Source organism: Astatotilapia calliptera, chromosome 7, assembly GCF_964374335.1.
Source record: "Astatotilapia calliptera chromosome 7, fAstCal68.1, whole genome shotgun sequence".
NCBI lineage: Eukaryota > Metazoa > Chordata > Actinopteri > Cichliformes > Cichlidae > Astatotilapia > Astatotilapia calliptera.
The window spans coordinates 24,457,891-24,471,566 of NC_137428.1; the positions used below are offsets into that span (position 1 = coordinate 24,457,891).

General features: G+C 38.6%; 2 protein-coding genes across 3 annotated transcripts in view; one reads left to right on the plus strand and one right to left on the minus strand.

The window, feature by feature from the left end:
- Positions 1–1,583: 1,583 nt before the first annotated feature.
- On the minus strand, positions 1,584–5,869 carry exosc2 (exosome component 2). The gene is made up of 9 exons (XM_026176922.2): positions 5,707–5,869; positions 5,263–5,364; positions 5,125–5,170; positions 4,897–4,986; positions 4,696–4,761; positions 4,532–4,600; positions 3,817–3,993; positions 2,544–2,672; positions 1,584–1,982 (listed from the first exon to the last, which is right to left on the minus strand). Exons 1-9 carry the CDS (start codon positions 5,826–5,828, stop codon positions 1,902–1,904), a joined length of 882 nt encoding a protein of 293 aa, XP_026032707.2. The 5' UTR covers positions 5,829–5,869; the 3' UTR covers positions 1,584–1,901.
- A 1,210-nt stretch (positions 5,870–7,079) lies between these two features.
- Positions 7,080–13,676, plus strand: part of ric1 (RIC1 homolog, RAB6A GEF complex partner 1) — a 43,074-nt gene continuing 36,477 nt past the window's right edge. For both annotated transcript variants that reach the window (XM_026173795.2, XM_026173796.2), the window contains exons 1-2: positions 7,080–7,689; positions 12,565–12,672. In XM_026173795.2, coding sequence (XP_026029580.1) covers positions 7,549–7,689; positions 12,565–12,672 — 249 coding nt within the window. In that variant the 5' untranslated portion in view covers positions 7,080–7,548. The remainder of the gene's footprint in view (positions 7,690–12,564; positions 12,673–13,676) is intronic.

Genomic DNA, 13,676 nt, shown 5'->3' on the forward strand with positions numbered 1-13,676 from the left:
CACAAATTTGGTTACTTTACTCAGTTTTAAAGCATCTAACTCAACATTTATCCCACTTTGAGATACTTATTAGAATCAGGGGTGGCATGTTATCAGGATATCTGTAGGGAGTGAACCTATGATTGTATATAAATATATATTTTACACGATCTAAAGGAATTTACCTAATTTAAATCTCTAACATATATATTGTTGTGTTCTGGTGTGTTGTAATTATCCACTTTAAGGGAACTTAAAGACACTAAAAGCAGAGAAAAGAAAACTTTCTTCACAGGGTTAGCAAGGGATTCTTGCAACCGCAAGAAAGATATTATACAAATCTAACCTACATGAGAGGTGTCAAGGGAAAGCATTTATTGTCCAGGAGGAAAATTAGAATAAAACTACAGTGGGAGTGAACATATCTGATGAGGAATGGTCACAAACCTGGAAAATACAGCAGTCAACAACATCATCACGTGCCTGGAGACTGCACTGCTGGAAAATGTAATTAGATTTTTTATAACACCCAAAATTAAGAACAAACATACCTCATTACCACAAACTAGAAACAAAGAGATCCAACATGTTTTTTTTTGTTTGTTATCCTACTTGTTGTATTTATCTTTTTGTTGTCGTTTTGTTGTATAGTGTTTAAAGAAAAACAATAAAAAGAAAGTTAAAAAAAAACAAAAAAACCTACAGTTTACAGTACCAGTGAAGTGGCAAATACCAAAGCCATACTCATACTGTGAATCATGGTGGTGGAAACATTATGGTTTGGGTTTGCTTTAGCTTTTCCACTGTCTCAGTGACTGGGCACTTTGGGCAGTTACTGAGTCAACTATGACTTCTGAATTTTATCATAGAGTTCCAGCTGCTCAAACATTTTTACAAGCTAGTGACCCCTAGCACATTAGCAAATCCACCAAAGGATGTGTAAAACAGAAGAAAAGGAGGTTATGGAGCAATCTATTCAAGAAAAGTCCCATTTCACCATTATTGAGCCGTTTAAAGTGGATGGATTATGCAAGAATACCCTCAAACCTAAAATAATAACTAAAAACTACCAATTTCCAGACACCATTAAAACCACTAAAATGGTGATTATACGTAACCTTTACTGCTGACGTGAGAAGTTTGTTCTTATCAGCTTAACCAATATATCAGATTAATGTCTAATAAATTAACCTTAACATGACTGAAAGAGCTCCACAACTCTGAAACTTTCCTATTGTCAACATGTGTTTGGCACACCACAAACAGAACAACCAGCTGATCCAACAAAACTTTTAAAGAGTGTAAATAAATAATGTGTAACTTGTTGCAACGATACAAAAATATCATTTTAAACAGCACCGTCACATAATCTTAGTAAAGGGTCATTAGTAACTACACGGAAAATTTCAAGAAATCTTTTTCATCTATCTGAAAGAAGACAAAAAAATATTGGCTACTATGTCAGATTTTTAAAATTGCCCAATATTGATATTTAAATAAAAAAAAAAGAAAAAATCCTGTAAGAACTAGAGCCCAAACAATAAAGATTCCCAGATACGTTTTTTCCTTGTTCACAGACAGACCACACTGAGATGCAGTGAAAATTTATAGAAATCACAAAATTTATTGTATACAGTATATATCTCACATGGAAAAAAAAAAAAAAAAAAAAAAGATTGACTATTATTTTGTAAAACTTTAGAATAGCTGGAATGCTGCACACATTGAACGAGTTACACTTCGCTTGCGTTTGCTATTAAAAACAACCCAACAATAATACTGGTTTCCTTTAATAAAACACGTTGGACTTTGACAATTTAATTATATCTCTAAGAAAATAAAGCTAATTCAGCTTTCAGATCAGTGGTCGGGTCCACAGCTGGCCTGATGTGATTTTGACTTGTGACAAGGCTTTGGGCTCTTTAACCCTCCTGTTCCAAGAGCTTCTGTTGTGTCAACATTACAATCTCCTCCATCACCTCTGGTTTTAAGATGTCCTTCACCTACAGAGACAACATAAATCAAAAGCATAACCACATACACCCATGGATGTACATGTTTTCAGTCTGTGTTTATGGTAACAGAAAGTGTTTTTATCGAGTTGCAGCTTGAGCGCGAGTGCACAGTAACACTTTATATGGGTTGGCTCGATTGTAAATATAATACAGAAGAAAAATGTGCCACATAGTGGATATGCTGATATCATTGCAAGAGTAGTGTTTGCGAGACGCATGGGCGATTAAGTCATTTGTTCCCCACCCCAAAGGGCAATGAAATCAACCGTGACTGTTCCACACTGCAAAAACAGCCGAGTCAAAGTTGAGAACTGCACAGTATTTTTTCCACTAGTGGTGCCCAGGAGCTGGAGAATTACAGTATGACCACTAGATGGCACAATATGACACAGAAAAGAATTGGGGGTTTTCTGGTGTTGCAATAGTTTTGTAATCATATTGTTTACAAACATGAAACAACAGGTGTCATTATAACAAAAAATGACTGTAAATTGTAGTAATGTCAATAATTTAGTTTCAAAGGCTGGTTTTTACTGGAGTGATTCTTACCTGGTGCTGAAGTGATGATTCGTAGCAGTAGAGAACACTGGTGTCATACAGGAGGACTTTGTGCGCAGCCAAAGCCAGCAGGCAGTTTCTCAACCGTGAAATGACCTCTCGATCCGACAGGCTGACAGGCTGAGGAACCAGAGATGAGAGATGCACAAACGAATAAGCTCTGTGTGTACAGTGTAAACCACAAGCATCCGGAGCATCATTACATACTCTTGCAAGTCTTCAACTTGCAAACATTTTTTTTTTAAACGTCTTTCTAATGCTCCTTCAGACTGAAGCTGCCTTCAGCCCGTGTTGCTGAAGGTGCTTTTTTACCAAGCCGAGTGTGGCACACGAAGGTGATTGACTCAAACAGTCAAGGATGCCCCAACTTGATGGAATAGTTGGTTGCTCTGGCCTTGCCTTTAGGTTGAATGATGAAAGTTTGTGCATTTGGTTGAAGCTAAGCACACAAAACACTACTTGTGTGAGCAGTAAAAATCATTAATGGATGGCAGCGTTCCCATTCCATTGACAGCCATGCATGCCCGAGCCTCTTTCCAAGTTTTAGTTCATCAGTCCATAAAAATTTGTTCTCACTGATTTTGCAAACTACAACCAGGCCTTTCCATTTAGAAAAAAATAAAAAATGTTCCTTGTGCTGAATGCTTAGGTTCTCTACATGTTTTCTCTACTTAGTTTTTCAGTGCACACCTTTATTTTAAATTACATTTTTAAATTTACTACCTTTTGATATATAACATACAATATATTAACTATATTTTGATACATTTTTGCTTTTCTGTCTCTTGTTACTTTCTTTATAAGCATGGCTGTGTGTTGAATCCTCCTACTGATAGACAAGAACAGCTCAATACTCTCAGTGAACTTTTAGCAGCCAAGCTGAAAACTACTATTGCGATTTGTGTGCAGAGAAAACTGACACATAGTTCTTTCAATCTTGATGTAAATGTACTTAAATCAATACTCAAACATTAAATTAGTATCCATTACTTTTCCAAACTTGGGAAAGCAGAAGGAAAAATGTGGGCAACCACCAGTGCTACCCCTCAGCTTCTGAGTAGACAAACCTTTCAGAGAACTTGACCTTTGACCTTGAGGTCAATTCCACTGAGATTTGAAGTCAACCAACATTTTTAGTGAATGCACCGATTGTATCAATTTGAAATTCCTACATTTCCTAAAACAACAAGAAATTGTTTTCCAAATTCATATGCCCATTGATCAGTAATAAAAATATGGAATACAGTTTTTTGTGGTGTCCTACCTCAAGGCTGGTGTAGAAACCCCCAGCTTCCTCCTCTTGTTGGCCCGGTGTGGGATACAACCACACAAAGCCATTATTCCCCAGGATAATGGATGCGCCACACGGCAGGTTGTGGAAATGCGTTTTCTGCCTCTTGATCAGAGAAGGGGAAAGCTGGACCAGTACTCCTTGACCCAACTGATAGTCAGAGGAAGCAGAGACAGGGTGTTAGTTTAAATGAAAATAAAAATAACGATCGTTACTCTTATTATTGAACTAACACAGTTACTCCAGTTTTAGCTTGACTTCACTGGCATCCTGTCAGTTTTAGGGTTAATTTGAATATTTTATTGATTGTTTTTAGGATACTAAATAGGTTGGCCTGCCCCCCCCCCCCCCCCCCCCCCGTATTTGTCTGCTCTTATTAATGTCCACACTCCTTTCGGAGCTCCGCTAATCAAAAAAAAAAAAAAAAAAAAAAAAAAAAATAGGGGTCATAGAGCTTTTCAGTTGTTGCCCTGAGTCTCTTGAATGTGTTTCTATTTCATAATAGATCTGCCATAATAGATCTTTTTACTTTTCTTCGCTCAGTTTCTACTTTCCGGCCTTTAAAAAAAAAACCCTGACATCTTACTTGTGAAGTACTTTGATCAACTCTGGTCATTTGTAATGTTCTATATAAATAAACTTGCCCTTTACCTTTTCACATATCTTTGTGTACACTGGAATAACTTACTTTTCCATACTTTAAACTACGGGTGTGAAGTGAAAGAGCTCCATCCGAGAAGACAGACTGCACCTCTGCCTGAAACCACAAGAAAGGTTCAACACAGATTATGTAACCGGGAATAAAATCACTGGAAAGCCAGTGAGAAATTATAATAGAGAAGTCTGACTTACACTGATGAGATCTCCCTCCTGAAGATATTCTCTCATGGTCAGCTCATCTTCTGCTGATCTTCTCCTCTAAGTAAGTAAGACAGAAAGAAAGAAAGACAGAAAGAAAGAAAGACAGAAAGAAAGAAAGAAGATCAAATATTAATTTTAATACGTCAGCCAAAGCTGTCTTCTCCCAGTGAATCACACTTTCTACCATCTCACCAACTCTCCTCCTGGCAGGTTTACAGAAGACAACAAGAGGACAGAGTCCAGTCGGGAGTTTGTCTGCACCTTCCATCTTTTCTGCTGCACCTATACATTTTAAAGAAGAAGAAGAAGAAAATTTAAAAAAAAACCCCAAAATGAACCAAAATGAAAACAAGTTTCTGCAATCACTGTCTTTTCTTATAACTAAAGTGGTTGTATATGAGAACAAATACTAGGAATTACCTCTGTAATTCTGCCAACCACAACATCTCCAACCTCACCATTAAACCTGCAATCAAAGCACACTTTACAATGTAAGAATGAGTATATAGATGACAGGCCTATCTAAGTCTTTGACCGTTTAAGAGTTCAATCACTCACCTGGTCTTAAGTGGCCTGACACAGATGAGTTTGTCCACCCTCTGCACCTCTCCTGCGACTGAAGCTGTCAACTTGTCGTCATCAACGTAGGTGCCATGACCCCTGCGGACAGACGGTATCAAACATTAGTTCTGAAGAGAACAGCCAAAAGAAAGAAAGAAAAAGAAACAAGGGTAAAGTGCAGCATTCAGAGGTCACACAACACAATGCGGCAGTTTATCCGATTAGAGTCCTTATCCTTACTTACTGTGTATCAGTGTAGAAGGTTGCAAATGAGACCGGCTGACTTTATGCTCACCTGCTAATTCAGTATGGCACTGGCTGTCATCTGGAGCTTTTATTTATTTACCTTTACAAGCCAGATACCTGAAACAGACCCGAACAGCAGCACACTCCTGTGTTTGGTTGATTTCCCATAATAACTCAAATAAAACCAACACCTACCTCATGAACCCAGTGTCTGAAGTAATAACATCCCCCGGTACGACCAGATCTTTTCGGTCAAAAGCAGACGCTGATAGCGACACGGTTTTTCTAATGGTCGGTAATCTCATATCTGCAGCCATGCTTCTTCCTTTGCTTCTTCTTCTCTTCACTTTTTTGGCGGTTTGCGGAACTTATAAGAGTTTTACCGCCACCTACTGACGCGTTAGTTGTATTTATTTACTTTTAAAAAGCACCTAGTCTAATAAAATGTAAATAAATAAATAAATAAAGTAAAAAAAAAATTAAATACATGTCTTATATCTGTGGCGTTAGTGATATATATATATAAACAGTAAATGTTTATGGGGAGGAAAACTCACAAACACTGCTTCTTTTCCTTCTTTAGCCGCTGACAACATCTAGCTGCTTCCCTGCATCTCTCTAGCATCCTCCTCTGTCACAACAACTGCACATCCTCCTTTACTACATGAATGAATCTTCTCTGTGGTCTTCCTGTTTTCCTCCTGCCTGGCAGCTCCATCCTTTGTCCCGTATATCTGCTATCCTTCGCTCCAAACCATCTCAGCCTTGCCTCTCTTGACTTATTTTTCAAACCACTCAGCCTGAGCTATTTCTCTGATATACTCATTTCTAATCTTGGTGGACTCCCAGTGGTAATCTCATTATCTTCAGCTCTGCCACCTCCAGATCAGTCTCCCGTCTTTATGTTGACACTGTGATCTCCAAACCATACAACACAGCAGGTCATATATCCATCTTGTAAACCTACCCTTTCTCTGGCTCCACAAAGACCCAGTGCAACTCCTCCTGACCTTCTCTCTACTTGTCCATCAACACTCACTGAGTGCTTCAGCATAGTCCTGTTCCACAAACTTTATTTTATTTTATTATTATGGGAAGAATGATACACTAACATGATTAAAATTCCATGTTATTTCAATAATACTTTTATTCTGCTAAATAGCGCGCCATTTCATGGATGGATTTATGAGCTGGATATAAAAGATAAAACTGATGCACAGGCTCTAAATAATTAGGTTAAAAGCTTGTGTTGATATATGTTGATTTAAAAAGAACATAGCAAATCTAATGTGGATTATGGTTGCAGGATTCAGTGCAATGGTTGCAAATAATAATAATGAAAAGAAGAATTAAAAGTAGAAGAAAAAGAATGTATTACAATTAAAAGATGTCAGATAGACTGCAGTTAAGTCACACCCCTATGAAATTGTTTTTCCCAGGCATTTCCATTTTCACCACCAGGTGGCAGCATCGAGCCAAGCTGCCGACACCGCCACCTGGATTCGCACAACGGAGCGGTGACGTCAGATGTCAACAGGACGCAAACTTCCACTATTGCAGCCAATCAGCTTTTGGTCAGACAGACTCTTGGAAAGATGGCGACGGTGAGGCACAGAGGAGTGAAAACTGGACGCTTTGCTGTTACTAAACACCGCAGATCCACACTTCGCTAGAACCCACACGGCACCGGGTGTGGAAGTTAATCGGTCCGCTCTTGAGTCTGAACCCGCCGTTTGGGGCCGTATGGTGACGCTGCGGGTTTGCGCGCTGTTGTTTTCGGTTACACTTGGACTTCTCATTAGCTTTAAGTTGAAAAGCCAGCGCTAGCCCGGGCTAGCTGTGTAGCCTCACTCGGCTGTTTGGAAGCTGTATGGTACCCTTAACCGGTGTCAACACTGGCTTGTATATACCTTATAATTTTTTTTGTATTTCCGGAGCCGCTCATGAGTCACCTGGATTAAATATTGCACTTAAGGAGGAACAGGGGGCCACAAACTATTTGGCACTGCTGCGCCGAGGCGGAGTGAGTTTGCCGTCATGTATTTTCTAACCGGCTGGCCACGGAGGCTGCTTTGTCCGCTGAGGAGCGAAGAAGAGCCCTTCTACATCCAGCCCAGCTCCCAGCGCTTTTACTTCGCTCTGCTGTCAGAGACGCAGCTCAGCGTTTGGTTTAGTCGGGTGAGTTGAAACTCTGATCGGTCTTGAAATCAGCTGACAAAACAAAAACAACAAAACGCTAGCTAAGATGTGATCTGGTGCCGTTTTCATTTCAAACGCATTGCAGCAGAGGGTGATAACCTGGCCGGCTGCCCTTCATGTTTTATTAAGTGCCGTAAATAAACACGGGGAGAAACTGTGGTGTCCCCATATGAGTAACTCAAACTACTACGTCTTCTTTCTTTTTTTTAACCTTCATGTGTTGGCAGAGGGTTCCACGTACACAGATATCAGACGGCAGGTGAACTCGTTACACATCATTACACGTGGATGTGTCATTCATTACTTAAGTTAAAACAATAATTTGACAGCAAAACTCAACCACAGTGGATTGGTGTTCACCTGATAGACGCTTTATAGCAGTTCAGTTTAAAGTTGCCCAAATGTTAGTAAATTGTATATTTTGGTAGGTGGACTGGTACTTATATAGTGCCTTTCTGCTCAGTTGAGCATTCAAAACACTTTCTTACTATAAGTGTTACACACATTCATACAGATGCCTACATAGCGGGGGTCAGTACCTTTGGAGGAGTCAGGGAGCAGTCCACTACCTTTAGATTGGTAGACCACCTACGCTACCACCTAAGCCATGTACAGCTACCTCCGCTCTACTCATCAGTTTTACCCAGCAACATACAGGTCAAAGGTTAAGTTACTGTCAACAAAACATTTGTAATAGTGTTCAAAACATGCCATGACATGTTTTGCTTACCAGTAGTTTTCAGGAATTTAGGCAGCGCAGTTACAAAATAAATGTCAACACTTATCTCAGCACAATAATCGCGGTGTTTATTTTGTATGTCATGGCCACAAATGCGTCACATGACAGGAACATTTCACAGTGACTTAAACCAATCAGTCAATGTTAATTCTGTCTATTTATAAACTTATTGGTGCGGTCCAATAAGTTTATAAAAGTGCCAACATGCTGTGCTGCAGCTGGTTTCTTAACAAAACACCAAACTCTGAGCACTGCAACATCTAAAACATCTGGCTTAATTGACTCCTGAACCTGCTGGTATAGAGCCAAGGGAGCAGTGACTTTGAGGTGCGTGGTAACAACATAAACAGGGCTGAACAGATAGTGATGCCAGTGATGTGACATTCAAAATGGAACTTGGAAGGACAGACTGTAGAAATTAGTGGTAGGTCAGTAGCTTGTCAAACACATGAATGCTTTATTGGCAATCTCTTCTTCCCAAGAAATGCAAATAAAAACATCAAGGACTTTCTTGATAAGTTGTTGAAACAAGGGTTAATTGAAGAAGTCTAACAGCATAAGAAAAAATACGTATATTTCAATATATATTTTGAGTCACTGCATGTGGGATTCAGGTGATGTTGGACATGGTGGCAGCTTCATCATATTAATTCCTGTTTTTCACACTTTTTTTTTTTTTTAAATCTAAAATTAAAAAAAATGCAGAGAGTAGATGTGGTTTCTCTTTCACTGTTTCCAGGGAACTTCTCTACCCACTAAGCTCAGCTTTCAATACCATAGAAATGCGGAATGGGTCATGAATTGTTTGGTGTGCCTCCATTTTAGTACTTCTTCAGTATCTTTATCAACATCATACAGAGTATTTTGAATTCTTCTCTGTTGGCCTTGTTTATTTGAACGTTTTTGCCATGGTGACATCGAAAGGGAGCATATAATTGATTTTTATAACCTGCTCTTGTGTACATTGTTTATAACGGTCTGTGATACATGCACACAGTCTGAATATTATTGAGTTGTGGCAACAATGGATCAGGGTTACAGTTCATTTCCAGAGACCTGCACAGGATGCGACCTTGTTTTGTTTCCCCTCCTTTCTTAAGAGTTCTGAGTGCCTGCAAGTATCCGTGGGGCATCCAGGAAAAGGAATGTCGATTGGAGGAACTTCTTCCTCTTGACATGTGCTGGTCACCCCTACTAAGTCCATTGTGTCCTTCAACTTTTCTGTATAGCTTAGGGGTTATCAGATGGCTAACATTAGGCTACTGCAGGGCTACCAGAGGAAGAAATAATTTTGATTTTTAAACAAAATAAGGAAACAAAAGTTCACAAACTTTTATTTCCATACAATTTAACTTGGATCCTTTTTTGGTATTGTTAATGTTGTCAATATTGTGATTAGCAATGAGCAAATTAGGGGTTTTTCCCAAGGAGAAGTCAGCATTTTCATAGAATCATTATTCTACCAAATAAATGGCACCAAAAATTTGGCTTAGTAGTTTTCAGTCTTGCCAGGTGACTGACAGAAAGTACCAAAAGTAAAGACTAACCTCACTGTGATGGTTTCCTTTCAAATCCAGTGTGTTGATGTAGAAAGACAAAAGTAAGCTATTGAGCTTCCAACATGTCAGTGTGCTACTTCTATTTAAGTAAGTTTTGCTTTTCCTAATGAGGAGATAGGTTTCTGTTTCCATCAGGTTCAGGTATCATTGGCATTATTAAATTTTAATTCTACGAAAGCGACACAATAGGTTAGGAATGGTTAAGCCCGTTGTCTCATTACAGTGAGTAGATACCAGCATTAAAGTTGCACAGCTGGAATTACATTACTGCTTTACCTCACCATAGCCAGTGTCCTGTTTTTACTGTAATAATGATCCTTGTTATATCTCACTGAAAACTGATTCAACAGCCTTACTTTAACACTCTGGGATGCCATACATACTTTTAAAATGTTTTCAATGATTGTGGTGCTAATTGTGTAAGTGGAAGGACAGGATTAACTGAATCAAGAGAGGTCACCAGAGTGAAGCCCACACATGAAAAAGCTTGATTACCACTTCAATTGGCAGTAAAATCAATTGGCAGTCATACTTTTGTAGCAAGTCTCAAGCTTCCATTATTGTTGATGCTCTGTACTGTTATTGTTGAATGTTGAATTATACTGTGCCAGATGCTTGATCTTAAGAAACCAAATCTTTTCACATTTTTTTTCCTCTTCAGCAGCTGTTTTAAAACTTGAAAATTTATTGGTTGGACATACAGGTTTTCTTTTTGAAGCTGTAGGCTAGTTCTTATTTTGCTGTAGAGAGAATAAGGTGAGGTAAACTAAGGGTGGTAGCCTCAAGCATACAGTTGTGGTTATAAGTATACATGCAGATATCAGGCATGAATGTCATGTTAACTTTGGGCTTGCAGTGATTCCTCTGAACTGTTTTTTTTGTTTGTTTTTTTATTGACCACTCTTCTTGGCAGAATTTGCTAGAATTTATTTAATTTGATCATTTTCCAGGTACAAACCATGGCTTTTAATCATAGTTCACAAATTGTTTATAAGGTCGACGTTAAGGCTTTGGTAAGACCATTCCAAAAATGTAATATTAGCCTTTTTTTATCTGTTCCAAAACCAATTTTGATGTGTGTTTGGGATCATTGTCTTCCTGGAACAATGGAACATCCAACTGTGTCCAAAGTTCGACCGTCTAACTCTTGAGTTAAAGTGAAGTTGAAGAATTTGGAGGTAGTCCTCCTTTGTTATTCCATCCACTTTGTGCAATCTGCCAAGGGCAGCAAAACAGCCCAAGAGCGTGATGCTACCACCACCATCTTTGATAGTTGGTACAGTGTCCTCAGGTTTGAAAGCTTCACCTTTACTCCTCCAACCATAACTGTTGTCATTGCAACCAAATAATTGTGTCTCATCTGAACATAAAACTTTCTTCAGAAGGCGTTTGGCTCCTGAAGGCAAATTTAAGTAGAGTTTGAAGGTGTCGATTTTGGATCAAGGGCTTCTTTCTTGGTCGTCCACATTGATGTAATCCTGCTTCACTATGGACAGTGATGCTGGTGTTCCAGCATTTTTCAGGTCATTGGGGTTAAACTGTCCCTTTGGAAAAGTGGTGACACATTCAAGTAACTTGGATTTGTGTACATTTTTTTTGAAAGATGTATTTGTTTAGCAATGGCTCCTTGTGTCAACTTGTGTAAATGTTAGGTCATCACTGAGTTCCTTGGAATTCCCCATTGTTCTGAGTATTGGTCAGTCCAATGAGTGCTATCAAACAAATCATTTTTATGCTGCCAAAGAAAAACCACCAGTTGTAGTCATGATCACTAAAAGAATTTAATAGGCCTTGGTCTTGCCAATTTAAAAGATATTGTAGAACCTTGTGCACCCAGTTCTTGTTTTTTTAAAGTCATTATAGATGTATGCTGTACAGTCATTCAGCCCTGGAAAAAGAACAGTTCATGAAAGTCATGAAAACCCACATACCGGTAATTGCCATGACATCTATGCCCATAATGGCTGTATGAGAACTTCGCAACACACCTGTAGTTTATCCATTTTGCGTGATAGAAAGAGAAGCCTCAACATGCTTTTGTTTTCTCAGTAAAAATAGATTTTTCACAGTCCATGGGCCTCACTAGGTAGGAGATTTTTGGCATCACTGAGGTATTATAGTCATCCCATTTTTGGAAAAGAATTTGAAATCAAATCTGTATTTCTTCTTTGCCAAATACCCACCATTTGAGGCAATAAATCATTCCCGACAAATCCCCTTCCAGCACATTGGCTGACAAATATCTTTATAGATTATCTCTGTCAATCACAACCAACACTAGAAATAAAGCTGCTGTCATAATATCACACTGACATTGTTTACTGGGCTGCTGCCTGGGATTTATTTCATTTTTATTTTTTCGTAGATAGATGAGTTACTAGCTGTCACACAGCATGTTTTTTTAAGCATTTTTTAAATATTTCTATATTAATTACTTGATACAAGAGGTATGCTGTTTTCTTTTGTAGCTCCAGTGTTATTTGTTTAATATCAAATCAGATGATTTTGACCTCCAGAGCTCACTTTCTTTCCCATATTTCTGTTTCCCACCCACAGCCCAGTGTTTTGATAGTCAGTTATATCGAGTCTGCAAAGGCAGCGGCTCAGTTTGGCTTCTACCAGAAAGCAGAATGGAAACCAGACGACTCAATGATAGCTGTGGCGGTAAGTACACCCTTTGGCAATGTCATATCATATTTGCAGTTTGACTGATCAGCTTACGTTCTCCCCCAAGCTCTGTTACTGCAAAACACTAAAGTTGATACCAACTGCAGAAATGTAGTTTTGACTGAGTTTCCCTGGGACAAATTGTGTCGCATATTAGAGTAAACATCAACACATATTTTTGAGATTTTTTTTTTCTTTTCAAGTGCTATCAAACAATCATGTATCACAATTATGTCCTGGTTAAGCAGCCTTTTCTGGCATACACAAACATATGTCTTTGAGGGCTGACTGCTCACATAAGCACGATTGGTTCGCATGCAGTTAAGGCAAAGAGTCTGTGCTGCCTTCTTACAAGAACTCTGCCTGTTTCTTCTTCTCCTTTTTTTTTTTTTTTTTTTTTTAATAGGCCATTTGATTTTAGGTGTGAGTAAATTAAACCCAACCTTAAGAAACAAGTTAAAAGTCAGAATTGGTTGCAAGATCAAAACTTCTTCAGTGTGCAGAAAAAAACCCCAGTTAAAAAAGGTCAAAAGCAAATTCATGTTGTGTAAGACAGCGGTCCCCAACCCTCTGGGCCACAGCCCGTGAGTCATTTGCTACCGGGCCGTGAGAGTTGAGCCTTGGGTGTGGAATTTAAGGTTTTTATCGTTATTTTTTTTTTTTTTTGTCGTTTTTATTGTTAACTCTGTTTCCCTGGGTCTTTTCCCGTGTGTTATGAATAAACTTTTTTTTCTTTTTTTTGGTACCAGTCTTGGTTTTATTTTGTTGTATTTGTCCATGACACCTTAAAGGCCGGTCTGTGAAAACATTGTCAGACAAAACTAGTGCATGGCGCAAAAAAGGTTGGGGACCGCTGGTGTTAGATATAACATGTTGCACCCAGGAGTGGGTTACAGCTTCAGAAGTATATCACAATATTTAAAGGAAATGTGCAATACATTTTTTTGACTACATAGAAAAAAATTTTGTGAACAGTGGTTTTTTTTGTTTTTTTTTGTTTT